Source organism: Pongo abelii, chromosome 1, assembly GCF_028885655.2.
Source record: "Pongo abelii isolate AG06213 chromosome 1, NHGRI_mPonAbe1-v2.0_pri, whole genome shotgun sequence".
NCBI lineage: Eukaryota > Metazoa > Chordata > Mammalia > Primates > Hominidae > Pongo > Pongo abelii.
The window spans coordinates 208,020,761-208,047,875 of record NC_071985.2 but is presented as its reverse complement, the minus strand read 5'-3'; the positions used below and the strand labels follow the sequence as shown (position 1 = coordinate 208,047,875).

The 27,115-nt window shown below is 43.9% G+C and overlaps 1 protein-coding gene across 2 annotated transcripts in view; it reads left to right on the top strand.

Moving 5' to 3' along the window:
• The first annotated feature begins 1,689 nt into the window (after positions 1-1,689).
• Positions 1,690-27,115, top strand: part of MAN1C1 (mannosidase alpha class 1C member 1) — a 169,296-nt gene continuing 143,870 nt past the window's right edge. The window contains exon 1 of one of the 2 annotated variants that reach the window (XM_024235405.3): positions 1,690-2,674. In XM_024235405.3, coding sequence (XP_024091173.2) covers positions 2,135-2,674 — 540 coding nt within the window. In that variant the 5' untranslated portion in view covers positions 1,690-2,134. The remainder of the gene's footprint in view (positions 2,675-27,115) is intronic. The other variant, XM_063714283.1, reaches the window with a different exon arrangement.

Here is a 27,115-nt window from a genome sequence, read left to right as displayed (position 1 = left end):
AGACTAAGTCCAAGGAGGAAGATGTGAGGGCCTTGGGGTTGAGGACACGCGTGTCTGGGAGTTGATGCCTGGCTGTTTTTGGAGGTATCTGTGGCCTGAGTGTCTGTGGGTATGCGGGTGCACATGTCCATGTTTGTACTAATTTACATATTATGTTTATGCATACTGTGGTATAATCACTTGGGTGTCCATACCCAAATTAAGTGTATGTTTGAGTGCATGTACACACCCACATGCCAGTCTCTGTGTGCATATGGATCTATGCCCAGACGCACACATGTGCATATAAACACACGTAGGCATCAAGGTAGACGTTCGTCACATGATGTGTGTGGTCTTCTGTAGACACGCCCGGGGCTCTCTTCCTTTCGCTGCTTCTCAAGGCTGCGGTCAGCCTCCCTCCGTGCTCCACCCAGAAGCCCTGGCCCCGTTTAGGGTTGTGGGAAAAGGAAGGCACGCAGTGGTCTGCGCGGGGGCCAGTGGAAACACCACCTCCGCCGACCCGGCCGCGGTCACAGCTCTCTGGCTTGGCTCCAGCCACGAACAGCACCCCCGCAGCCCGGCGTTAGCGCTGAGAAGCCCGGGGCAGCCGCCAGGGCGCGGGCTGCCAGCTCCCTGACAACCCCGGGCTGGCACTGGGGGGCGAGAGAGGTCACCCAGCGACGGGCACACCCCTCCAGAGCAGCACCGTCTCCGGCCCGCTTCCGGGGGCCACCAACCCAAGCCTCGGGGGCGGGTTGGGGGGTGGTCTTGGTCGCTCGGGGTCCAGCGAAGGCTGGGCAGTAACCAATGGACGACTGTGGCCCAACGGGGATCCCTCGGATGCAGCCAATGCCCTCTTTGCGCTCTCCGCCCCCGCCCCCGCCTGCCCGGCGCCGCTGGACCATTGGCGCCGGCTGGATGGGGGGGGTGGGTGTGACGCCGGCCGTTCGGGGAGGGCGGGGCTTGGAGCGGGCTGAGCTCCCGCCTGCGCTCGGCCTCTGCCCCGCCCCCGGACGCGCGGCCCTCAGCCCGGCTGCGGCGCGGCGGCGGCGGGAGGGGGCGCGGGGCGCGCGCGTGGGCGTGGCCGGCGGGCGTGGCCGGCGGGCGGCAGGAGGCGGGGCGGCGGGCGCTGTCGCAGTGAAAGCCCGAGCGGCGGCGGCGGCGGCGGCGGGGACGGCGGGGACGGCGGGGGAGGTGGCCGGGTGGCTGTGCGCGCGTGTGGGGCGCAGGCTCGGCGGCGGCGGCCGGTCTGGAGCGGCCGCTGCGAGGACGACAGCTGCAGCGGGGGAGGCGCCGCCGGGGCTGCGCGCTCCGCGGAGCCGGCGGGGCCGGGAACAGGTGATCCCAGCGGGAGCCCCGCGCCCTGCCGAGTTGGAGGGGCGGGAGCCCGCGCTCCCGGGCGCATCTGCAGCCGCCCAGCCGCGGCTCCGGACCCAGGCATCCCTGCGCTCCCTGGGGCCCGGGGGAAGCCCCCTGCCCCCGCAGGCTCGGAAGTGCCTGCTCCTGCTCCCTGGCCACTCCCGGCTCCCGGCGCCTGCTCCGCGGCGTAGAAAGTTGTGGACGTGTCCCGATAGTCGAGCCTGGGCGCTGTCGCGACCGGGCCGGGTGTGCGCGCGCTCGGGGCGGCGCTGACACGCCAGCCCCCCATCGCCTCGGTCCCCTCCGGAAACTGCTTCTGAAGCTGAAACTTTGGGCGCCTACCAGCGCGGGCGGGAGCCTAGGGGGCGGAGGGCGGCTCGGTGCGGGCCTGCGGGCGCCCCTCGGCGCGGACAGCCGGGACGCCGCGGACGGCATGTGACGGCCCCGGCGGCCGCAGCGCGGGAAGGCGCGGGCCCCGGCGCGGCGGGGAGGGCTCGGCTGGAGGGGAGGCTGCGGCGCGCGGCGGGTCGCTGCGGGCCCGGGCCCCGAGCCGTGCCGCTCCGCTCGCCCGGGCCCCGCCGAGGCCGCTGCGCCCCCGCCTCCTCGCGGGAGGACTCGCTCCAAACTCCCTGAACTTCGGGGACAGTCCCCCGAAGCGGCGAAACTCTCAGGGTTGGCAGCCCTGCCCAGGGACCCCCATCCCGGGCGGCGCTCCGGACGCCCTCCCCTCACCGCGCCCCCGAAGACACGTGCCTGGACTCCGAGGGCTTCTGGAGCCCCCGGCCGGGCCACGATGCTCATGAGGAAAGTACCCGGCTTCGTCCCGGCCTCCCCGTGGGGGCTGCGGCTGCCGCAGAAGTTCCTCTTCCTCCTCTTCCTCTCGGGCCTGGTCACCCTGTGCTTCGGGGCCCTCTTCCTGCTGCCCCACTCCTCTCGCCTCAAGCGCCTCTTCCTGGCCTCCCGGACCCAGCAGCCTGGCCTGGAAGTGGTGGCTGAAATCGCCGGCCATGCCCCGGCCCGCGAGCAGGAGCCACCTCCCAACCCGGCCCCCGCCGCGCCGGCCCCGGGCGAGGATGACCTCAGCAGCCGGGTCAGTCCCCGCCGCAGGAAAGGGGGGCTGCGGCGCACCCGCCCCACTGGACCCCGCGAGGAGGCCACGGCGGCCCGGGGCAATAGCATCCCGGCCTCCAGGCCCGGGGACGAGGGAGTCCCTTTCCGCTTTGACTTCAACGCATTCCGGAGCCGCCTCCGCCACCCGGTCCTGGGAACGAGGGCCGATGAGAGTCAGGAGCCCCAGAGCCGAGTGCGAGCCCAGCGGGAGAAAATCAAGGAGGTATGGACTCAGCCCCCCAATTCCTCCCACCAACTGCCCCCACTAAGAAGAAGACCCTCTGGCGCTCCCACCCCTTTCCCTTGCCTCAGTCACTCCTGGTCCCAGGTCTACTTCTGGCCCTGCAGACTACACTTTGCACCTTCCCCTTTCCTCCCAAATGTCCCACCTTCTTTCCTCCCTACACAGTTTCCCACCAGTCGGGTCAGTTAATCGTCCCCACCGTGACAGATAGCAGCTGAACCCCTAGACCAACTGCCCCCTCACTCCCAGACTCTGGTCTGTCCTATCCAACCCCCAGGCCCAGTGAGCTCCACTCCTTCCCTTTGTGGAGTTGCTAATGAGAGTGGAGTTCAGGTTCCTTAGTGCACCCTCTTTTTGCATTTGTGGACACAGAGCCACTGGTCCCATTCTTTTTCACTGTGTGATCTTAAGTCCAAAACCGCTGTAGGACCTGCTTACCTGAAAACCCAGGATTTAAGGGGGTATTTGGTGTCCTGCAAATATTTTGTAGTCTAGTAAGCACCCTACAAACCAGAGGATGTTGTGCATTCTGTTTCTATTGAGCTTATTGAGCTTTGGAACAATTGTACATAATTGTATATGATGCAGGAAGAGATGATAAAGCAGTGGTCATACTACAGAAGCTCCGAGGTTATTGGCATAATGAAGCAGATCTTGAGCTGGTTCCCTGTAGGGATTGTACCAGGAGGGATTTAGAAGGATCACTTTAAGTCTGAGTCTTAGTTTAAGAAATCAAAAGCAAACACAGCCTCACAAGGCTTGAAGACAGTTGCCAGCTTGCCACTGCCACTAAATATTCTGCTGGACCACTGTTAGAACTGCCTGCCTGCGGATGGTGCCCAGCAATGCAGAGGGGGCTGCAGTGACACCCCCAGGCCACGAGGGGGCCGTGGGCAAGCTGTGGGCCAGGGTCTCCTCCTTAGAAACGAGAGGATGCTCTCCGCTCCCCATGGACTCAGAGGAAAGAAAGAGCTGCTTCTGCCTGGACTTCTTGATTTGCTGCGAAGAAGTCAGCAGTTCGGCCCTGATTTCCAGGAAGAGCAGGCAGCAAGGATCAGGACCTGCCCTGTCAAGACCTGCTCAGAGCCGATGGAGAGCTTAGCCAGATTATCCCCTTCTCCTTGTCTGAACCATCCTCCCTTCCAGCGCCCACCTCTCTTCCACTTCTTATCTCTGCTGTTACTCTGTTTGGAGACTTAACTAGCAATCACAGGACATTTTGTAAAGTTACAATAGGAAGCCACAGGGAAGCTGAGTACTTGGTGTGTATGTGTGTGTGCGTGTTTGTGTGCTCTCAGTTTCCAGATTCCTGTTGAAATCTCAGGGTGATTGAAAGCTAGAACTTGCAGTAGCTAAGTAAGGGGCATTCATTTCTCCCTTTCTTGTTAAGGAACTATGCTGTTGAATACTCACCTGGACCACCCATAGCTCTTTCTCAAAGCTGCTTCTGAGCACAGTGGCTCTTTTTGCCCCTCTTGACCTCCTAGGAGGGCAGTGACCCCCAGTGAAATTACATATAAATTGCATGCATGCAGTTTTTCATGGGGCATCCAGAGGTGTCATCAGATTTTCAAACTGATCCCCCAAAGGGTTAAGAATTAACTACCATCTTTCTCAGAAGAGATGCTCTCTGTGTTTGCACTTAGATGGTGGTCCATTTCCAAATGCCAGGGGCTGGGGAGTCACGGCAGGAAGGGCGGGCTGGCTAGTAGGGAACTTGATTCTCCCTCTCTGTATAAGACAATTTATTTTGCCAGCAGAGTCTGGGATGTTGCTTGCTGGAGCGGCTGGAGGGTGGTAAGAGGGGTGAGGATTCTGTGCTTTGCAGGTGGGTATAAAATAACATGATGGGAGAAGGTCTAAGTTGGTGACCAGATGTCTGGATCTTTCTAGCTGGCATCTCATTGCACCCCTGGTACTAGCTGGAGGCATGCTGCATATACTTGGAGTTGGTGTTCAGCTAACCCTCTCTTACTAATCTTGAAGAAGAGGGCTGGTTTCTGTTGTTTTGAAACCTATTGTCTCTTCAGGCTTCCTGCTACTGACCATGCTCCCACGACAACCTGAAAGATGTAGAGTGGGTTTTGGTTTACTTGTTAACACAGTTAGCATTCCTGCTGTCCCACCCCAGGAAGAACGCATATGATGGTTGCTGGAGAATGTCTTTATTTCCTTCACATTTAAATTCTATCTGCGTCATGCCCGAGGGTAGATCATTTTAGAAAGGTGCCTGTTTTCACAAAAGGGACTGTTGCTTTCCTCTCTGGTTTGTTTATTTCCAGACATGGATTGATTAAATTCAAGGAACTGAAGGGGAGCTGGCATCAGATTAAAAAAGGCCCTGTTCTTATAAGATTTTAAGGTGAAAGTAAATATCAGGAGAGAGTCAGAGAGGGTGATAAATGAGCATGAATGAAAACTGGACACTTGGACTCTAGATCAATACTGTGTATTCATGAGCATCCCGAGAGATGGACATGGTCACCAGGTCTGTGTTGATAAGATGGTTGAGGCTGCAGGTTCTCGGCATGCATACGTCAGGAAACGCTCTGTCACTAGAACCAACTATTTTTCCTCACTTTCCAATTTTGGAACCTTGGCAAAAGCAATGTGGTGGAGAGAGGAGACCCACAGAACATGGGTTGGAGTTTCAGCACACTCTCAACTGTCTGACTTTGGGCAAGCCACCTCTCCTTCCTGGACCTTCCTGTAAAATGGGGTGAGGGAGAGGAGAATAAGCTGGTTATAGATCCTCTTCCTTCTGGCCCTGGCCCCTAAGTGAACTGCCAGTCTGGTCAGGGACTCCATAGCGGTTGGGCTCTCCGGACTCTGTTTTGAGATATCTTGTACTGGAAATCAGGGACAATGGTGTGGTGGTAGTGGTGGTGTTGATGGGGTTGTGATGTTCACTGCTATATCTCTATCTAGCACCTATCCAAGAGTAGATATTCAGGCAGCTGGTTAAGTTAATTATTCCCATTACCCTCAGCTTGGAATCACAAAGAGTAAAGGTGTTGGCTGGAATGTAAAGGGGTGAAGGCTTGGTAGTAGTCTTGCCTTTCAGATCTGAGGATAATATAGGAAATGGGGGATGCCATTCATAGGCGGGTTTCTTATGGATTCAAGTTCAAACAGACTTGTCTCACATATGGGAATGTACAGCTTTTCAGGGTTATATTGCAGTGGAAGAATTCAGACTGCCCTGGGTCCTATCCATGATGCTTGGTTGTGTTTTTGTTGTTGTTGTTGTTGTTTTTGTTTGTTTGTGTGTTTTTTTTTTTAAAGACAGAGTCTTGCTCTGTTGTCCAGGCTGCAGTGCAGTGGCGTGGTCTTGGCTCACTGCAGCCTCCGCCTCCCGGGTTCCAGGTTCAAGTGATTCTCATGACTCAGCCTCCCAAGTAACTGGGATTACAGGCGCCCCACCACACCTGGCTAATTTTTGTATTTTTAGTAGAGATGGGGTTTTGCTGTGTTGGCCAGGCTGGTCTCGATCTCCTGACCTCAGGTGATCCACCTGCCTCAGCCTCCCAAAGTGCTGAGATTACAGGCAAGAGCCACCGGCGCGGTGCTTGGTTGTTGTTCTGGGGAGCCTCAGTTCCTTCCAGTGAAGGGGGCTTTTTATAAAAGGGAATTAGGCTGGCTGGGGCACTGAGAACGTGGTACTGGGGTTGGGACTTGCCCTTGCCCATATGGTGTTTTCAAACAAACCACAGAAAGGGCTCCTTCCTCTGGTTAGATGCAGCACCAGCATCACTCCAGACTGCAGGGCTGGGTGAGGAGAATGTGGATTGAATTTCTCCACCTTCCCTGTGCTGTTGGCCCAGTGTTCTTATAAACCCCTGTATGCCGCAGTTCTGTTAAGAATCCAAGCTGGGTCAAGTCCTAGCTGTTCCATCAACTCTGATTGGAAATTCCTGTTTATTACTGGGCCTCAGTCTTCATGGTAAAACCAAGAGGCTGGCATTTAGGGGACCCTTCTCTCTTCTCTTCCACCTCTTTACTGTTTGTTTATGGATCTGCCCAAGCACCTAGAATAGGGTCTGATATTTAGTTGGAACTCACATACTTTAATGAATGGCTACATTAAAGATCTATAAACTAACAGTTAAGGTTGCTAGTGGCCGAGGCTGGGTCTTCTCCCTTAGGGTACCTGGAATTCAAAGGACCCTCACAGTAAGAGCTGTAGTCAGGTTTAGGGGCTTAGCAGCTGAGTGACCCAAGAGGCCTTTTAGAAGTTGCAGCAATTTTCCGAGGGTAAATCTGACTTGAGGGAGTGGGGGTGGCCCTCATGAGTAAAATCTCTCATGCCTAGAGAGCAGGCATCGGAGGGTGCCTGTGACTTGGCAGGGAGCACCCCAGCTCTTGCTCTCTGTGCCTGCTGTGTTCAACCACCAGGGTATTGCTGGTTATGATATGTGACAGTGTCTGAATAAGTCATCTTGGCAAATGATCTTTGCTCCCCATTAACGGGCTGGTTCGTTAGTCATGTGTGGTTTTTTTCTGGTTTCTCTGTATATCTGATTTATCGTCACTAGTGCCAGGGACAGGTAGGAAAATTAAAAGGCTTTGTAGCATGTGAATCTGAGCCTGTGAGATGTTCAGGATAATTAATATTAGGAACAGCTCAGATTTAAATAGCTTTCATTCCAAGAGCTCTGTTTGAGTTGTAAATCCATTCAAGATCCTTTCCCTCCTCCCTGGCCCTTCAGTCTCTTCAGTTTCCCTCTTGTCCTGCTCTACAGTCATTTAACATAGGTGGAGACTGGCCTGTAATAACTGGACAGGCCCCTTGGAAAACCCTTACATCCTCAGCCCAGCCACATGCCTCCTCCTTCCGTAGGACCAAGTGTGCAGTTGAGTAAAGCTTAGCACTTGTCCCTACCAGATATACAACTTAACTCCCACACATTGGTTGGGTCTCTGCTTTCATTTCTAGTTGTACCATTTGAGGGAATTAGGCATTCCAGGAGCAATTGCTTCTCAGGCCCCGTATTCTTAACTCCGTCTTTAGTGTCAGGGCTAGAAACAAATAGAAGGATGATTTTAAAAATCTGCTGCCTATTTCACAGTATAGTTAGTGGTGGTCGTGGGGGGGTAAGAATATAGATTCCCCTGTGGTTTTCACAGTGACTGATTTACATCTGAGTTCAAGAAATGCTTTTTCTCTAGCTTTCCCGGAAGACAGATCCATTACTCCACCAAAAATAAATATTGTGATATGTATCAGGCATACTTTGCTCAAAGGGACTTACATCTTTTCTCTTATTGAAAAAAAATAAATCAGGCTTGCAGATTGTAAAGCCCCCATGCAGGGAAGCTGCTTGGTAATCCAGGTGAGCACCCAGCCTTGTGGATACTGACGCTAGCTTGGAGAAGAAACCTCTCTTTGCATCCTAAGTTGAATCTGTGTTAGAGGAAGTGTTGGGAGCTTTAGGCTCTCCCTGCATTGCTTTCATTGGCAAGATTGGGAAGGATTTCTCAAGGGAATGATGGACGTAGGATAGTTGCCTCAGGCGAGCTCATGGATTTATGATTATATTACTTGAAAATAGGGGCCATGCATGGAGCAGGGACAGGTGTCATGAGTCAAGGATTGTTATCTTTCCAGTTCTGTGCACCTGCAGTCCAAAAAGACCAGGATCATTCAAACAATAAGCCCTGGTTCTTGATTCCCTACTATTCCTGGGCCAAGCAAGGCCTTTATGCATAAACATTTGCATAATTTGGGGAAAAGAAACAACAAATGTTCTTAGCTGTGTATTTCCATACAGATGATGGTAAGAAGCCAAATGGGAGACTCCTCAAAGAATTCCAGGGACTCAAGGAACTTAGCCCCCTCCGTCTTCCTCCTCACTCCCCCTTCACTCTGGGGGCTGGTCAGTAGCTCAGACAGCAGGGTTTTGGATGTCTTAAATGTAGAGTTGATGCAACTGAGATTGCTGTTAAGTCAGACCTGCTTTGGTGTCTCCACCCTCAAAGAGAATAGAAGCCACGGAGACCACAGCCTCAGTGTGGGGACTCAGTTGCGGGTGTTTCCTTCCCTAGAAGGCTGTTGCCTAAGATTTGATTGAGAGCTCCCCACACTTGGCAGGCAGGTGGTCAGAACAGTTCTTACTCACAAGGGGGTCTGAATTTCTTAACTTGGAATCTTCTTTAATTAAAGGCTACAACCAGGGCAATTGTCCATCTGTTTTAGTGCAGTACCTTTAGTGGTAACTTTTACAGAAGAAACTTTGCAATATTGATTAGTGCCCGCCTTGATAGATGATCAATAATTGTGCTTTTATCTGGCATCTTCTGGGAGTCAGCTGCTCCCAAGGCGAACCTTCTGGGCAAACAATTGTCACTAAATAGTAACCATTTTCAATGGCCAAATAATAGGAAGTTTTTCTCTCCTCCTTCCACCTCTGCCATCTTCTTAAGCATCATGCTAAACACAAATCATTCTTGCTGACCTTGTGGTTGCCATAAAATCCACTGTGCAATGCAGCGTTGTCCTGTTGGGGCTGATGGGTTGTATCACTAAGACTGTTTGCTTCCCAATGTTTGTTCTTTGTGATCTCATCTTATTTTTTATACAACAACCTTGTGTTGTAGCTACTATTTAAGTATAATTTATTAATACCTATAGCGAAACGCACAGATTTCTTTTTTTTTTTTTTTTTTTTGGGGATGGAGTCTTGCTCTGTCTCCCAGGCTGGAGTGCAGTGGCACAATCTCTGCACATAGCAACCTCTGCCTCCCGGGTTCAAGCAATTCTCCTGCCTCAGCCTCCCGAGTAGCTGGGATTACAGGCACCTGCCACCATGCCCAGCTAATTTTGTATTTTTAGTAGAGATGGGGTTTTGCCATGTTGGCCAGGCTGGTCATGAACTCCTAACCTCAGGTGATCCACCGCCTCAGCCTCCCAAAGTGCTGGGATTACAGGTGTGAGCCGCACCCAGCCAAATGCACAGATCTTAAATATGCAGTTTGCTGTATTTTCAGAAATGCAGAAAACCATGTAGATCACAGTCGTATCATATACAGAACATTTCCATCATCTCAGAAAGTTCCTCTGCTCCTTGCCAGACGATTCCCCCATCATCAACCTCTCATCTAGCCCCTATCACAGTCTTGATTTCTATTAGCTGAGATTAGTTTTGCCTGTTCTAGAACTTCAGAAGAATGGAGTAGTAAGCCAGGTGCAGTGGCTCATGCTTGTAATTCCAGCACTTTGGGAGGCTGAGGTGGGAGGATCACATGAAGATAGAAGTTCAAGACCAGCTTGGGCAACATAGCAAGACCCTGTCGTGCTCTCTCTCTCTCTATATAAAATAATCAGGCGTGGTAGTGTACACCTGTGTTCCCAGCTACTCAGGAGGCTGAGGTGGGTGGATTCATTGAGCCCAGGAGTCTGAAGCTGTAGTGAGTTTTGATCAGGCCACTGCACTCCAGACTGGGTGACAGAGGGAGACCCTGTCTCAAAAAAAAAAAAAAAAGTACAAAATAAGTGGAATAGTCCAGTCCATGCCCTGTGGACAGGCTTCTTTCATTGAAGACAGTTTTTGAAATTGATCCATATTGTGTGTATCAGTACTTCATTCCTTTTTACTGTTGAGATGTATTCCATTGTATGATTATACCCCAATTTGTTTATTTGTTCACCTGTTGGCCTTTTGAGTTGTTCTGGCTGTTGTGAATAAAGCTGCTATAAACATTTTATGTACAAGTCTGTGTGTGGGCATATGTTTTCATTTCTTTTGTATAACTAGGGGTGGAATTACTGGCCCATAGAGCAGATGTGTGATTGACTTTATAAGAAACTGGAAGCACTTTCCCCAAGTAGTTAGACCATTTTATACTCCACCAGCAATATGTGAGAGTTCTGCATCCTTGCCAACACTTGTTATTGTCAGCCTTTTTAGGTTTAGCTATTCTAGAGGGTGTGTAGTGATATTTTGTTGTGGCTTTAATTTTTGTTTCCTTGTTAACTGTTGATATTGAATGTCCTTTCATGTATTTATTTGCTATTTCTTTCTTTTTTTTTTTTTTGAGATGGAGTCTTGCTCTGTCGCCCAGGCTGGAGTGCAGTGGTACGATCTCAGCTCACTGCAAGCTCTGCCTCCCGGGTTCACACCATTCTCCTGCCTCAGCCTTCTGAGTAGCTGGGACTACAGGTGCCCGCCACCACGCCCGGCTCATTTTTTGTATTTTTAGTAGAGATGGGGTTTCACTGTGTTAGCCAGGCTGGTTTCAATCTCCTGACCTCATGATCCGCCTGCCTCGGCCTCCCAAAGTGCTGGGATTATAGGCGTGAGCCACTGCGCCTGGCTGTTTATTTGCTATTTCTGTATCTCTCTTATAAATGTCTGTTTAAAACTTTTGTTCCTTTTTAATGTCAAAAACTGATCTATTTACTGTCTTACTGAATTGCAAGAATTCTTTATATATTCTAGATACAAGTTCTTTAACAGATATATGTATTATAAATGTTTGTTCCCTGTCTATGGTTTGTCTTTTCATTTTCTTAATGGTGTCACTCAAAGAGCAGAAGTTTTAATTTTTATAAAGGCCAGTGTATCAGTATTTTCCTTTTGATGAGTGCTTTCTGTATCTAGTTTAAAAAAAACTTTGCCTACCCCAGGTTATGAATATTTTTTAATTCCAGAAGCTTGATCATTTCAGTTTTTACATTTAGGTCTTTCATTGACATCAAGTTAATTTTTGTATATAATGTAAGGTAGGAGTTAAAGTTCACTATTTGCTATTTAGATGTCCAGTTGTTTATCACTATTTGTTGAAAAAAACTTTCCTTTCCCTACTGAATTGCTTTGATGCCTTCACTGAACTAGTTGACTATATACATATGATTTTGTTTCTGGATTCTTCCACTCTAGTGATTTATCTTTTATGTCAATCCATTCTTTTCTCTTCTCTTCTCTTGTCTTCTCTTCTCTTCTTTTCTTTTTCTTGCTTTGTCACCCAGGCTGGAGTACAGTGGTGTGATCTCAGCTCACTCCACCTCCCAGATTCAAGCGATCTTCCTGCCTCAGCCTCCCAAGTAGCTGAGACTACAGGCATGAGCCACCACGCCCAACTAATTTTTGTATTTTTAGTAGAGACATGGTTTTGCCATGTTAGCTAGGCTGGTCTCGAACTCCTGACCTCCAGTGATTTGCCTGCCTCGGCCTCCCAAAGTGCTGGGATTACAGGCGTGAGCCACTGTGCCCAGCCAATCCATGCTTTCTTGATGCTATAGCCTCATAGTAAGTCTTGAAAACAGGTAGTGTGATTCCTCCATCTTTGATCTTCTTTTTCAAAATTGCTTTGGCCATTGTAGTTCCTTTGCATGTCTGTATAAATTTGAGAACAAATTTGTCACTTTCCATGAAAAATCTTGCTGGGAGGTCGGGTATGGTGGCCCACACCTACAATCCCAGCATTGGGAGGCCAAGATGGGTGGATCAATTGAGCCCAGGAGTTCCAGACCAGCCTGGGCAACATGGCAAAACCCAATCTCTAAAAAAAAAAAAAAAAAAAAAAAATACAAAAATTATCCAGGCATGATGATGGTGCACACCTATAGTTCCTGCTACTGGAAAGGCTGAGAGGTGGGAGGATCACTTGAGCCAGGAGGTTGAGTCTGCAGTGAGCTATGATTGCAACACTGTACTTCAGCCTGGGTGACAGAGTGAGGCACTGTCTAAAAAACTGAGATTTTGACTGAGTTGGTCTTGAATCCATAGATCAAATTGTTATCTTAACAGTATTGGGTCTTTCATTCTATGAATGTGATATCTGTCTCTATTTATTTAGATTTTCTTTAATTTCTCTCAACAGTGTTTTGAATAGTGTTTATGTTCAAGAGAGCTTGAATATATTTTATTAACTATCTCTGTTTTACTTTTTAAATATTGTAAATGATATTCTTTATTTTTATTTTTAAATATTTTTAAAATTTCATTTATTTTTATTTTTATTTTTGAGAAGGAGTTTCGCTCTTGTTGCCCAGGCTGGAGTGCAGTGGTGTGATCTCAGCTCACTGCAACCTCCACCTCCCGGGTTCAAGCAATTCTCCTGCCTCAGTCTCCCGAGTAGCTGAGATTACAGGTGCATGCCACCATGCCTGGCTAATTTTTGTATTTTTAATAGAGACGGGATTTCACCATGTTGGTCAGGCTGGTCCCGAACTCCTGACCTCAGGTGATCCATCTGCCCCTGCCTCCCAAAGTGCTGGGATTGTAAGTGTGAGCCACCACACCCAGCCATTTTTAAAATTTTAATAGCTTTTGGAGTGCAAGTGGTCTTTGGTTACATGGATGAATTATATAGTGGTGAATTCTGAGATTTTAGCGCCCCCTTAATCCAAGTAGTATAGATTGTACTCAATATGTAGGATTTTTTTTAATCCCTCCCCCTTCTGAGTCTCCAAAGTCCGTTATATCACTTTATATGCCTTTGTATAATCATAACTTAGCTCCCATTTATAAGTGAGAACATACAATATTTGGTTTTCCATTCCTGAGTTACTTCACTTAGAAAATGGCCTCCTGCTACATCCAAGTTGCTGCAAAAGATGTTATTTCATTCCTTTTCACGGCTCAGTAGTATTCCATCGTGTGTATATTCCACATTTTCTTTATCCACTTGTTGGCCAATGGACAGTTAGGTTGGTCCCATATCTTTGCAATTGTGAATTGTGCTGCAGTAAACATGTGTGTACATGTGTCTTTTTCATGTAATGACTTCTTTTTCTTTGAGTAGATACCCAGTAGTGGGACTGCAGGATCGAATGGTAGATCTACTTATAGTTCTTTAAGGAATCTCCATACTGTTTTCCATAGAGGCTGTACTAATTTACATTCCTACCAGCAGTGTATGAGCGTTCCCTTTTCACCACATCAATGCCAATATTTATTGTTTTTTGACTTTTTAATAATGTCATTCTTGCAAGAGTAAGGTTGTGGTTTTAATTTGCATTGTGGTTTTAATTTGCATTTCCCTGATGATTAGTGATGTAGAGCATTTTTCATATGTTTCTTGGCCATTTGTGTATCTTTTTTGAGAAATGTCTATTCATGTCATTTGCCTACTTTATTAATTAATTTATTTATTTTGAGACAGGGTCTCCCTCTGTCACTCAGGCTGGAGTGCAGTGGTGCGATCTTTGCTCACTGCAGCCTCTGCCTCCCAGGTTCAAGTGATTCTCCTACCTCGGGATTACAGGCATGTGTCACCATGCCCGGCTAATTTCTTGTATTTTTAGTAGAGACAAGGTTTCACCATATTGGTCAGGCTGGTCTTGAACTCCCTACCTCAGGTGATCTGCCCACCTCGGCCTTCCAAAGTGCTGGGATTACAGGTGTGAGCCACTGCACCCGGCCATTTGCCCACTTTTTAATGGATTTTTTTTTTTTTTTTCTGATTTGAGTTTCTTGTAGTTTTTAGACACTAGTTCTTTGTTGGATATATAGTATGCAAATATTTTCTCCCATTATGTGCATTGTCTTTTTACTCTGATGGTTATTTCTTTTGCTGTGCAGAAACTTTTTAGTTTAACTAGATCCCATTTATTGATCTATTTTTGTTTTTATTGCATTCGCTTTTGGGGTCTTAGTCATGAAGTCTTTGCCTAGGCCAAAGTCCAGAAGAGTTTTTCTGACATTATCTTCTAGAATTCTTATGGTTTCAGGTCTTAGATTTAAGTCATTGACTCATCCTGAGTTTATTTTTGTATAAGATGAGAGATAGGGATCCAGTTTCATTTCTCTATGTGTGGCTGGCCAGTTTTCCCAGCACCATTTATTAAATAGGGTGTCCTTTACCCTATTTAAAAAATAAATGTTTTTATATGCTTTATCAAAGATCCGTTGGTTGTAAATATTTGGCTTTATCTATGGGTTCTCTATTCTTTTCCATGGGTCTATGTGCCTACTTTTATATCACTACCATTCTGTTTTGGTAACTATAGCCTTGTGGTATAATTTGAAGTCTGGTAATGTGATGCCTCTAGATTTGTTGTTTTTGCTTAGGATTGCTTTGGCCATTCAGGCTATTTTTTAAAAATTTCATATTAATTTTAGGATTATTTTTTCTAATTCTGTGAACAATGATGTTGTTATTTTGTTTGGAATTGCATTGAATCTGTAGATTGCTTTGGGCAGTATGGTCATTTTCACAATATTGATTCTTCCAATCCATGAGCATGGGATGTGTTTCCATTTGTTTGTGTTATCTGTGATTTCTTCCAGCAGTGTTTTGTTGTTCTCCTTGTAGAGAAATTTCACCTCCTTGGTTAAGTATATTCCTAAGTTTTTTATTTTATTTTATTTTTGCAGCTGTTGTAAAAGGGATTGAGTTATTGACTTGATTCTTAGCTTGGTTGTTGTTGGTGTATAGCAGTGCTACTGATTTGTATACACTGATTTTGTAACCTGAGACTTTAATGAATTTATTTATCAAATCTAAGAGTCTTTTGGAGGAATCTTTAGGATTTTCTAGGTATACAGTCATATCATCTGTGAACAGTGATAGTCTGACTTCCTCTTTCCCAATTTGGATGTCCTTTATTCCTTTCTCTTGCCAGGTTGCTCTGGCTAGGACTTCCAGTACTATGTTTTTGTTTGTTTGTGTTTTTGGTTTTTTTTTTTTTTTTTGAGACAGAGTCTTGCTCTGTCGCTCAGGCTGGAGTCCAGTGGCACGATCTTGGCTCACTGAAACCTCCGCCTCCCAGGTTCAAGTGATTCTTATGCCTCAGCCTCCTGAGCAGCTGGGATTACAGGCATGTACCACCACGCCCGGTTAATTTTTTTTGTATTTTTAGAAGAGACGGGGTTTTGCCATGTTGCCCAGGCTGGTCTTAAACTCCTGAGCTTAGGCAATCCGACCACCTCAGCCTCCCAAAGTGCTAGGATTACAGGCGTGAGCCACCGCACCCAGCCCAGTGCTATGTTTAATAGAAGTGGTGAATATGTTTAATAGAACTAGTGAAAGTTGGCATCCTTGTCTTGTTCCAGTTCTTAGAGGGGAATGCCTTAAACTTTTCCCCATTCGGTATGATGTTGGTTATGGGTTTGTCATATATGGCTTTTATTATTTTGAGATAAGTCCTTTCTATGCCTAGTTTGTTGAGAGTTTTTTTATCATAAAAGGATGCTGGATCTTATTGAATGCTTTTTCTGCAACTACTGAGATGATTGTATGGTTTTTGTTTTTAATTCTGTTTATGTGATATATGACATTTATTGACTTGTATGTGTTAGACCATCCCTGCATCCCTGCTATGAAACCCACTTGATCATGGTGTATTACGTTTTTGATGTGCTGTTGGATTTGGTTAGCTTGTATTTTGCTGAGGATTTTTGCATCTGTATTCATCAGGGACATTGGTCTGTAGTTTTCCTTATTTTTGTTATGTCCTTTCCTGGTTTTGTTATGAGAGTGATACTGGCTTCATAGAATGATTTAGGGAGAATTTCCTCTTTCTTAATCTTTTGGAAGTGTAGTGGTGCGATCTCGGCTCACTGCAACCTCTGCCTGCTAGGTTCAAGTGATTCTCCTGCCTCAGCTGCCTGAGTAGCTGGGACTACAGGTGCATGCCACTACGCACGGCTAAGTTTTGTATTTTTTGTAGGATGGGGTTTCACCATGTTGGCTAGGCTGGTCTTGAACTCCTGACCTCAAGTGATCCACCCACTTTGGCCTCCCAAAGTGTTGGGATTACAGACGCGGGCCGCCGTGTCCAGCCCCAATTCTTCTTTGAATGTCTGATAGAATTCAGCTGTGAATCCATCACGCCCTGGGCTTTTTTGTATGTGTGTGGCAATTTTAAATTTACTGATTGAATCTTGCTGCTTGTTATCGGTCTGTTTAGGATTTTTGTTTCTTCCTGATTTAATCTAGGAGGGTTGTATGTTTCCAGGAATTTAGCAGTTTCCTTAGATTTTTCTAGTTTATGTGCGTAGAGATGTTTGTAGTAGTCACGAATGATCTTTTGTATTTCTGTGGTGTTGGTTATAATACTTCCAGTTTCATTTCTAATTGAGCTTAGTTGAATCTTCTTTTTTTCTTGGTTAATCTAGCTAATGGTCTATCAATTTTGTTTATCTTTTCAAAGAGCCAGCTTTTTATTTCATCTTTTGTATTTTTTTTATGTTTCAATTTCATTTACTTCTTCTCTGATCTTTGTTATTTCTTTTCCTCTGCCAGCTTTGGGTTTGGTTTGTTATTGTTTCTGTAGTTCCTTGAGGTGTAGCATTAGGTTGTCAATTTGTGATCCTTCAGACTTTTTGATGTAGGCTTTTAGTGCTATAAACTTTCCTGTTAGCACAGTATCCCAGAGTTTTGATAACCTGTGTCGCTGTTATTCATTTCAAAAAATGTTTGAATTTCCATCTTGATTTTATTGTTAACCCAAAATCACTCAGGAGCAGATTGTTTAATTTTCATGTATTTGTACCATTTTGAGGGTTCCTTTTGGAGTTGATTTCTAGCTTTATTCCACTGTGGTCTGAGAAGATACTTGATACAATTTTGATTTTTTTTTTTTTTTTTTTGAGACAGAGTCTTGCTCTGTCACCAGTCTGGAGTGCAGTGGCACAATCTCGGCTCACTGCAACCTCCGCTTCCCAGGTTCAAGTGATTCTCCTGCCTCAGCCTCCCGAGTACCTGGGACTACAGGTGCGTGCCACCACACCCAGCTAATTTTTGTATTTTTAGTAGAGATGGGGTTTTACCATGTTGGCCAGGATGGTCTTGATCTCTGACCTCAGGATCCACCATCCTTGGTCTCCCAAAGTGCTGGGATTACAGGCGTGAGCCCCTGTGCCTGGCCACAATTTCGATATTTTAAACATTTATTGAGACTTGTTTTGTGTCCTATCATATGGTCTATCTTGGAAAATGTTCCATGTGCTGATGAGAAGAGTGTGTATTCTGCAGTTCTTGGGTAGAACGTTCTGTAAATATCTGTTAAGTCCATTTTTTCTAGAGTGTAGTTTAAGTCCATTCTTTCTTTGTTGATGTTTTGTCTCAGTGATCTGTCTAGCACTGTCAGTAGAGTATTAAAGTCCCTCACTCATTTCTTAGATCTAGTAGTAATTGTTTTATGAATCTGGGAGTAGTGTTAGGTACATATAAATTTAGGATTGTAATATGTTCTTGTTGGATTGATCCTTTTATCATTATGTAATGACCTTGTTTGTCTTTTTTTTTTACTGTTGTTGCTGTACAGTCTGTCTTATCAGATATAAGAATAGTTATTCCTGTTTGCTTTTGTTTCCATTTGTGTGGAATATCTTTTCCCACCCCTTTACTTTGAGTTTATATGAATCCTTATACGTTAGGTGAGTCTCTTAAAGACAGCAGATATTTGGTTCGTATTCTGCCATTCTGCCAATCTGTATCTTTTAAGTGGAGCATTTAGGCCATTTATGTTCAACATTAATACTGAGATGTGAGGTGCTGTTCCATTTATCATGTTAATTGTTAACTAGATGCTTATTTTTTTCTATTGTGTTATTGTTTTATAGGCTCTGTTTTATGCTTTCAAGAGGTTCTGTTTTGGTGCATATCAAGCTTTGGTTTCAATATTTAGAACTCCTTTTAGCATTTCTTGTAGGGCTGGTCTGGTAGTGACAAATTCCCTCACCATGTAAATGATATTCTTTAAATATTTGTTTTCCAATTGTTTGTTGCCAGTATATAGAAATATAATAGGGTTTTTTCTGTATATTGATTTTGTATCATATGACCTTATTGAACCCATTTATTATGTATATATATTTTTTGGTAGCTTTCTTAGGATCTGTTACATATACGATCATGTTGTCTATGTCAAGACAGTCTTACTTCTTCCTTTACAGTTTATATGCTTCTTATTTCCTTTTCTTGCTTCATTGCGCTGACTGGGACTTCAGTTCAATGTTAAAAAGTAGTAGTGAGAACTGACATCTTTGCCTTGTTCTTGATCTCGAGGGAAAAGCATCCAGTCTTTCATCATTAAGTATGATGTTAGATGTAGGTTTTTGGTAGATGCCTTTTACCAAGTTGAAGTTCCCTTTTATTCCTAGTTTACTGAGGTTTTTATCTGTATTGGGATTAAATTTTGTCACATGCTTTTTCTGCATCTATGGAGATTATATTGTTTTCCTCTTTAATTCAGTCAATATAGTGAATTATATTTTTAAAAGAATGCTAGGCTGGGCACATGGTGGCTCACACCTGTAATCCTAGCACTTCGAGAGGCTGAGGTGGGCGGATTGCCTGAGCTCAGCAGTTTGAGACCAGCCTGGGCAACATGGTAAAATCTCATCTCTACTAAAATACAAAAAATCAGCCGGGCTTTTTGGCACACGCCTGTAGTCCCAGCTGTTCAGGAGGCTGGGGCACGAGAATTGCTTGAACTAGGGAGGCGGAGGTTGCAATGAGTCGAGATCATGCCACTGCACTCCAGCCTGGGCAACAGAGCGAGACTCTGTCTCAAAAAAATAAAATAAAATAAAATAAAAGAATGCTAAATCAACCTTGCATTTGATCTTCTAATATTTTTGTTAAGGATTTTTGCATCTATGTTTATGAGGGATATTGGTCTATAGTTTTTTTTTTTTGTAAATCCTTCGTCTGGTCTTTGGTGTCAACATTATGTTGACATCATAAAATAAACTGTATGTTTACTTGTATTCAATGTCCCTTTGTTTTCTTTCTTTCCTTTTTTTTTAGATACAGTGTCTCACTATGTTGCCTAGGCTGGCCTCGAACTCCTGGGCTCAAGTGGTCTCCTGTCTCAGCCTCCAGAGTAATGGGGGCTACAGATGTGTGCTACCATATACCATGCTCAGCTTCTCTGTTTTCTGAAAGAGTCTGTGGGACACTAATGTTTTCTCTTTCTTAAATATTTCATAGACTTCATCAGTAGAGCAGTATATAAAGCCAAGAAGATTTTTTTTGGGGGGGTTAATTATTAATTATATAACAGATATAGGGTAGTCAGAATTTTTTGTGGCAATTTTCTCAATATGTATTTCAAGAAATTTGTCTATTTCATCTAAGTTGTAAAATTTATTGGTCTAAAATTGTTCCTAAGATTCTCATTCTTTTCTCTTTCTTTCTTTTTTTTCTTTTTTTGTGTGTGTGTGTGTGAGACAGAGTCTCGCTCTGTCTCCAAGGCTGGAGTGCAATGGTGCGATCTCAGCTCACTGCAATCTCTGCTTCCCGAGTTCAAGTGATTCTCCTGCCTCAGCCTCCCAAGTAGCTGGGACTACAGGCATGTGCCACCACGCCTGGCTAATTTTGTATTTTTAGTAGAGACAGGGTTTCACCATGTTGGTCAGGCTAGTCTCAAACTCCTGACCTCATGTGATCCACCCGCCTCAGCCTCCCAAAGTGCCGGGATTATAGGTATGAGCCACTATACCCCACCTCATTTTCTTTTTAATGTTTGTGAGATCTATGGTGGTATTCCTTCTTTCATTCCTGATATGGCAGGGGGCTTGCTTTTTCTGTTTCCTCTTAAAAATAATTTAGCTCAGCTATTGGGGGAACCCACCCCCAATATTTCAATGTAGGTTCTTTCTATTTTCCATAAGTGTCAGCTGGCTGAGAAATAAAGAGCATCAAGAGAGGAATTTTACAGCCGGGACTCCAGGGTGACATCACATATCGATAGGACCGTGATGCCCACCTGAGCCACAAAACCAGCAAGTTTTTACTAAGGATTTTAAAAGGGTAGGGGGTGTACGAACAGGGAGTAGGTCACAAAGATCACATGCTTCGAAGGGCAAAAGGCAGAACAAAGATCACATGCTTCTGAGGAAACAGGACAAGGGCAAAATCAGAACTACTGATAAGGGTTTGTGTTCAGCTGTGCACGTTTGTCTTGATAAACATCTTAAACAACAGAAAACAGGGTTCGAGAGCAGAGAGTACCAAGAGAGGAATTTTACAGCTGGGCCTCTGGGGTGACATCACATATCAGTAGGACTGTGATGCCCACCTGAGCCACAAAACAGCAAGTTTTTACTAAGGATTTTAAAAGGGTAGGGAGTGTACGAACAGGGAGTAGGTCACAAAGATCACATGCTTCGAAGGGCAAAAGGCAGAACAAAGATCACATGCTTCTGAGGAAACAGGACAAGGGCAAAATCAGAACTACTGATAAGGGCTTATGTTCAGCTGTGCACGTATTGTCTTGATAAACATCTTAAACAATAGAAAACAGGGTTCGAGAGCAGAGAACCAGTCTGACCACAAATTTACCAGGGCAGAGTTTTTTCCCCACCCTAATAAGCCTGAAGGTACTGCAGGAGACCAGGCCGTGTTTCAGTCATTATCTCAGCTGCATAAGACAGACACTCCCAGAGTGGCCGTTTATAGACCTCCCCCCAGGAATGCATTCCTTCCCCAGGGTATTAATTATTAATATTCCTTGCTAGGAAAAGAATTTAGCGATATCTTCCCTACTTGCATGTCTGTTTATAGGCTCTCTGCAAGAAGAAAAATATGGCTCTATTTTGCCTGACCCTGCAGGCAGTCAGACCTTATGGTTGTCTTCCCTTGTTCCCTGAAAATTGCTGTTACTCTGTTCTTTTTCAAGGTGCACTGATTTCATATTGTTCAAACACACATGTTTTACAATCAATTTGTACAGTTAACACAATTATCACAGTGGTCCTGAGGTGACGTACATCCTCAGCCTATGAAGATAACAGGGTTAAGAGATTAAAGTAAGACAGGCATAAGAAATTATAAAAGTATTATTTGGGAACTGATAAATGTCCATGAAATCTTCACAATTTATGTTCCTCTGCTGTGGCTCCAGCCGGTCCCTCCGTTCAGGATCCCTGACTTCCCACAACACTTGGCCAGGCATGGTGGCTCACGCCTGTAATCCCAGCACTTTGGGAGGCCGAGGCGGATGGATCACTTGGGGTCAGGAGTTTGAGACCAGCCTGGCCAACATAGTGAAACCCCATCTCTACTAAAAATACAAAAATTTACCGGGCATGGTGGCATGTGCCTGTAATCCCAGCTACTTGGCAGGCTGAGGCAGGAGAATCGCCTGAACCGGGGAGATGAAGGTTGCAGTGAGCTGAGATCGCGCCACTGCACTCCAGCCTGGGCAACAGAGCAAACTCTGTCTCAAAAAAAAAATTAAATTAAAAATAATTTAGGTCGTACTTTATCAGTTTTATTAATCTTTTCTAAGAATCAACTTTTAGTCTTCTTAAAAATATCCATTTAAAAATTTTATTAATTTTCAGTCTTTATTTCCTTCCTTCTGCCTGTGTTGAGCTTAATTCACTTTGTTTTTTCTAACTTAAGATAGAGACTCTTTGATTTGGGATTTAATTTTCCAGATATCTTTTAATTATTGATTTCTAATTTAAGTCCCTTATGTTCAAAGAACATACTCTAATTTGAAGCCTTTGAAACATGAGACCTGCTTTATGGCCAGCTATATGGTCTATATTGGCAAATGTTCCATGTACATTGAATTAAGAAATGTGTATTGTATGGTTGTTGGGTGGAATGTTCAATAACTGTCACTTAGGTCAGATAGGTTGATAGTGTTCAAAACTCTAAGTATTTTTTTTTGGTCTACTTTTAAAATCTTTTATGGAGAAAAAAATGTTGCTTTCCAACTCTAATTATGGATTTGTTCCATGATTCCCTTTCATTCTGTCAGGTTTTGCTTCATATTTTTTATATTTATGTTATTAGATATGTACACATTTAGGATTATTCTTAAATAATTGGCCCTTTTTAACATTATACATGTATTTCTTCATTTCTGATAATTCTCTTTGTTTGCAGTATATTTTACCTGATTGATATAGCCTCTTCAGCTTTCATATGATTAGTGTTTGTATGGTAGAACTTTTTCCATCCTTTTATTTTTTTAACCCATTCGTATCTTTGTATTTAAAATGTACCTCTTATAAAGAACACATAATTGGGTCTGGCTTTTTGAATCTAGTCTGACAATCTGCTTTTGAATTAGTGTTTATTTCATTTATATTTAATGTATTTTTTATATAACTGGGTCTAAATCTGTTGTATAGCATTTTTTATTAGTCTCATATCCTTTGTTTTGTTTTTCCTTTTCATGCCTTCTTTTGAATTAAGTATTTCAGATTCTATTTTTATGTCATCCATTATACGCATACACACACACAGAAACATACTTTAAGTTATTGTTTTGATGATTAGAATTTTCATCCTTATCACAATCTACCCTGAAATAATACATGATTTCATGTATAATGTAAGCCCTTTCAACAATATACTTGCATTTATCTTCTCCCAGTCTTCATTCTGTTGCTGTTATATATTTTACTGCTATGTATGTTATAAACCTCACAATACATTGGTATTATTTTTGCTTTAAACAGTCAGTTGTCTTAAATAAATTAATAACTTAGATTCCTTTTATTTACCCATATACTGACCATTTCCAGTGTTCTTCATTTCTTGTTACATGTCTGATTATCCATCTGGTATTGTTTCCCTTCAGCATGAAAAATCCTTCTTAACATTTTTTTTGTAGTGTAGATCTGCTGGTGACAAATCCTTGCAGCTTTTGTTTTATCAGAAAGCATCTCTATTTTGCCTTTATTTCAAAAGGGTATTTTTGCTGGATATACAATTTTAGGTTGACTCTTTCTTTACACCAAAGATGTCATTCCATTGTCTTGTAGCCTGAATTGTTTCTGATGAGAAGTTACAGGATATTCCCCTGCATGTGTTGGTTTCTCCTTCCCTTTGGATGCTATAAGATTTTCAGTTTATCTTTGTTTTCAGCAATTTGACTATTGTAGTTAGGTGTGATTGTCATTGTTGATCTTTCTTGGGGTTTCTTGGGCTTATTTTGTCTGTGGATTGACATTTTTTCATCAGCTTGGAAAAAGTTTGGCCCGTATTTCTTCTCAGCCCATCTTTTCTTTTATAACTCCAGTTACATATAAGTTAGATTGCTTGATATCGTCCTAGAGGTCACTGAGGTTCTGCTCATTTTTTTTCTTTAGTCTTCCTTTCTCTCTGTACTTCTGTGAGGATAATTTATAGTAACCTATCTTTAAGTTCACTGAACCCTTCTGTAATGTACAATATGTTGTAAGCTCACCCAATGACTTTTTTATTTCAGGCAATTTTTACTTTTAGAATTTCCATTTGGACTTTTTAATGGTTTTTGTTTCTCTGAGATTTCCTATCTGTTCACTGATTGTTTCCATATTTTCCTTAAATCCTAAAGCATATTTATAACAGCTTTTTAAAAAAGTTTTTGTTTGCTATTTCCAACATCTTTGTCATCATTTGGCCTGTTTATATTGACTGACTTATCTCCTGAGTATGGGTCACAGCTTCCTACATCTTAATGTGTTTAGACACTTTTTATTCTATGCTACACATTGTGGATGCTACTTTTTTGAGATTCTAGGTTCATCTGCTTTGAAACAGTTTTTCTCCCCTCTTTTTGTTGGGCTGTCAGCTGTTACTTCTTGTAGCTGTCAGAATACTCGCCTCTGGCTACTATATTCTCCACCCTTCCTTCTTTGTTATTTTCTAACCTGCGGTTGGCTAGGAAACTATTTAATCTAGCTTGTTAGCCTTATATATAAGGTACAAATAAACAGACATTGAGTAGATCTCTAAAGACTCCTGAATCAAATGCATGAACTTCAGTGTACAGGTTTTTGCATAATTTAGATATTTAAAGATTCTTACTTATTTTTTGTAATTGGCATTGGATGAGTGAAATATAATTTTGTGTTGAAACTATGACCTGAAGAGAGACAACAGTTCTCCAAAGGGCTCCTAATTTCTGGCTGATGTCATCTCAAGTTATTTGTGTATTTTTTGCTCATCTGCTTTTAGTTGTTAGAAGAAAATGTTTGTTGATATTTGTCATGTTCTAGTAGCCTCCATCAGTGTGACTTTCAGTATATTATAACCTGTCAAATATTTTCTCTGGGCTTTTTACCTTAAGCCTAATGACTGCTTTTTAAAACTTCGTTTGTAAATCCTCACATTAAAACAGTTTTTAAAAAGAGAATCATTCACATAAGCCAAATTGCTGAATTACTAATCAGAGGGATGCTAAGTAGCTGAAGGAGTTTCCAAGGCACCATCTGTAAGGTCTGATCTCTTGTCTCTCCTCATTCAGAAAATTTCAATGTGAAGTAAATATCATATTTTATTGCAAAGGTTGCCTTTAATTTCATTTGTCTGATTTGGGATGGGTGAAGGTGTTGAATAAAAGTTTTAAGTCTCTTACTTAAGATCCCTCTCCCCCATCCTCATTCTTGGAATGAACTTTTCAGAGGTTAAACCTATACTTTGCCAAGTAAATGCTGATTTCCTGGGAAGACATTTCAGCACCTTTTCTGTTTTTCTGCACTTTCTTGACCTAAATTAGCAAATCTTCCTCCTTTCCAAGTCTCCCAGAAGCCATTCTCCATGTCTGTCACATACCTTACAGAGCTCTGGAGTAGTCTTGTTTTTTAATTATAAGAATCAATAAGAAAAAGAAGACTTTAATTTCTTCCTTTCAGAACTGGACTTTAGAGAACAGCCTATAAAATAGAATCAATTTTGCTACTTCAGATTATAAGGAAACCCTTTGTAGAGAAAGGTTCATATTTTGGCAGAATAATAGCTCAGTCTAGAGACTTCTCTAGCAGTTTCAGATACTGGCATTTTTGTGTGTATAATTAGGTGAGGGGTAGAGACCCCACACTAACGTACACTCAGAGGTGGTATTGTGTAATAACTTCCCTATAATCATGCTAGGATATCTATGCCTGATTGTTGATCCTTGAGTAGCTAAAAATGGTGCCAGAAATGTATCAATCCAGATGGAGCCGAGGGAAACCAACATTAGACATTTCTGTGATTAGGCACTGGAGTAGATTATAGCATGATAAGGTTCTCTGTGCTCTTAGTAAAGTGCTCTTCAACTTGGCGCTAATAGGAGCAGGATTCAGGTTTGTGAGCTCTGGAACTTGAAGTCGATTTACCTGTTAGAGAAGGGGGTTTTGGACCCTGTATAGCCTGTAGTCTTTTAAATGTAAGACTCCCCAGGGAGTCTGCTTTGAAGGGTAGTTGGGGCAATGCTTCCTGGACAGATCACGTCAAAAATTCCCAGTGTGCGGGGTATTCTTAGAGCCCACACATCCTCTTAAGAGTTTAGCTGATCCAGCCAACAGCCTTGCGGCATACAGAGCATGGGCTGTCACCCTGTTTTATGGCTGAGGGGATGAAGACCCTGAAAAGGGATGTGACCAACCCCAGGTCCCACCAGTTTAAATTGTGATGCCTAGACTTAAACCTCCCCTCCCCACTCCAAGGGTGATGTTCTTTCTGTGACGTCATTTGAAGGCTAGTTGGTGATAACTTAAAGGAAGAGTTTTCACTTTGGAATGGAAGAAAGTAGAAATTGTCATAGCCTGGATAGGCATGTAAAAGAACCGGTCTTGTGAATCTTTAGACCAGGATGTCTACCCTTTATTGCAGTCCGGAATTACCTGGGGCATTTTAGTAAATACTGATGCCTGAGTTCCTCCAATTAAATCACAGGTGCAAATTTAATTGGTCTTGGGTGCAGCCTGAGCACAGGGATTGAAAAATCTTTAGAATGAACCTATGGCAATTTTGTCTTAGCCTTGACTTCTCTCTTTTCTGGCTGTAGTTCCCTTTGACCCACTTATGGAAGAGGTTGGAAATTTTCTATATTTATTAAGACCTGCACCGAAATTGAGTCAGAAAAAAGCTGGAGACAAGACTCAAAACTGAGTTTTCCAGAGTTAAGAGCAGACACTGTTTACATGATCCGGATAAGCCATGAATCTATTAAAATTTTTAGAGAAATATTGAAAACACTGACCATCTATTGAGTCTCAGTTGCATGAGCTGAAGGAAAGACAAAGACGAGTCTCTGGCTTTAAGGAATTTTATTGTGTAATCTTGACATGTACCAGAATCACTTCTAACCACATACAGATGCGTGGATGTAGGGAAATATTGCTTGGCTGCATCTATATTTGCCTGTCCCACCTAAATCTTTTTTGAGGAAGTAGCCAGGACATAAACATCTGAAATGAAAATATTTGCTTGTCCCAAAGTCGATTTCCCCACAGGCCATCGCCCTCCCTCCTGTGGCTGCCTCTGCTGTTCTCATTAGCAGAGCAGCCTTGCCCTGTTGCTGTCTGGGCCTTACAGAGATCCTGAGGGCAACAAAGCCAGTGGTCATCTGTAAAATCCAGTAACTGATTGATGCTCAGGAGATAGGGGATACTGAAGAAGTGAAAGAGCCTAACCCAGTCCCAGGTGTTCCGACTCTGCAGCCATGCTCTGCTATTTCATCTCAGCCATGCCAGGTGCTAGACGTGACTTCACCTGAGAATTGCTGACCTGGGTTGATCAGATCAAATCTATCCAGGC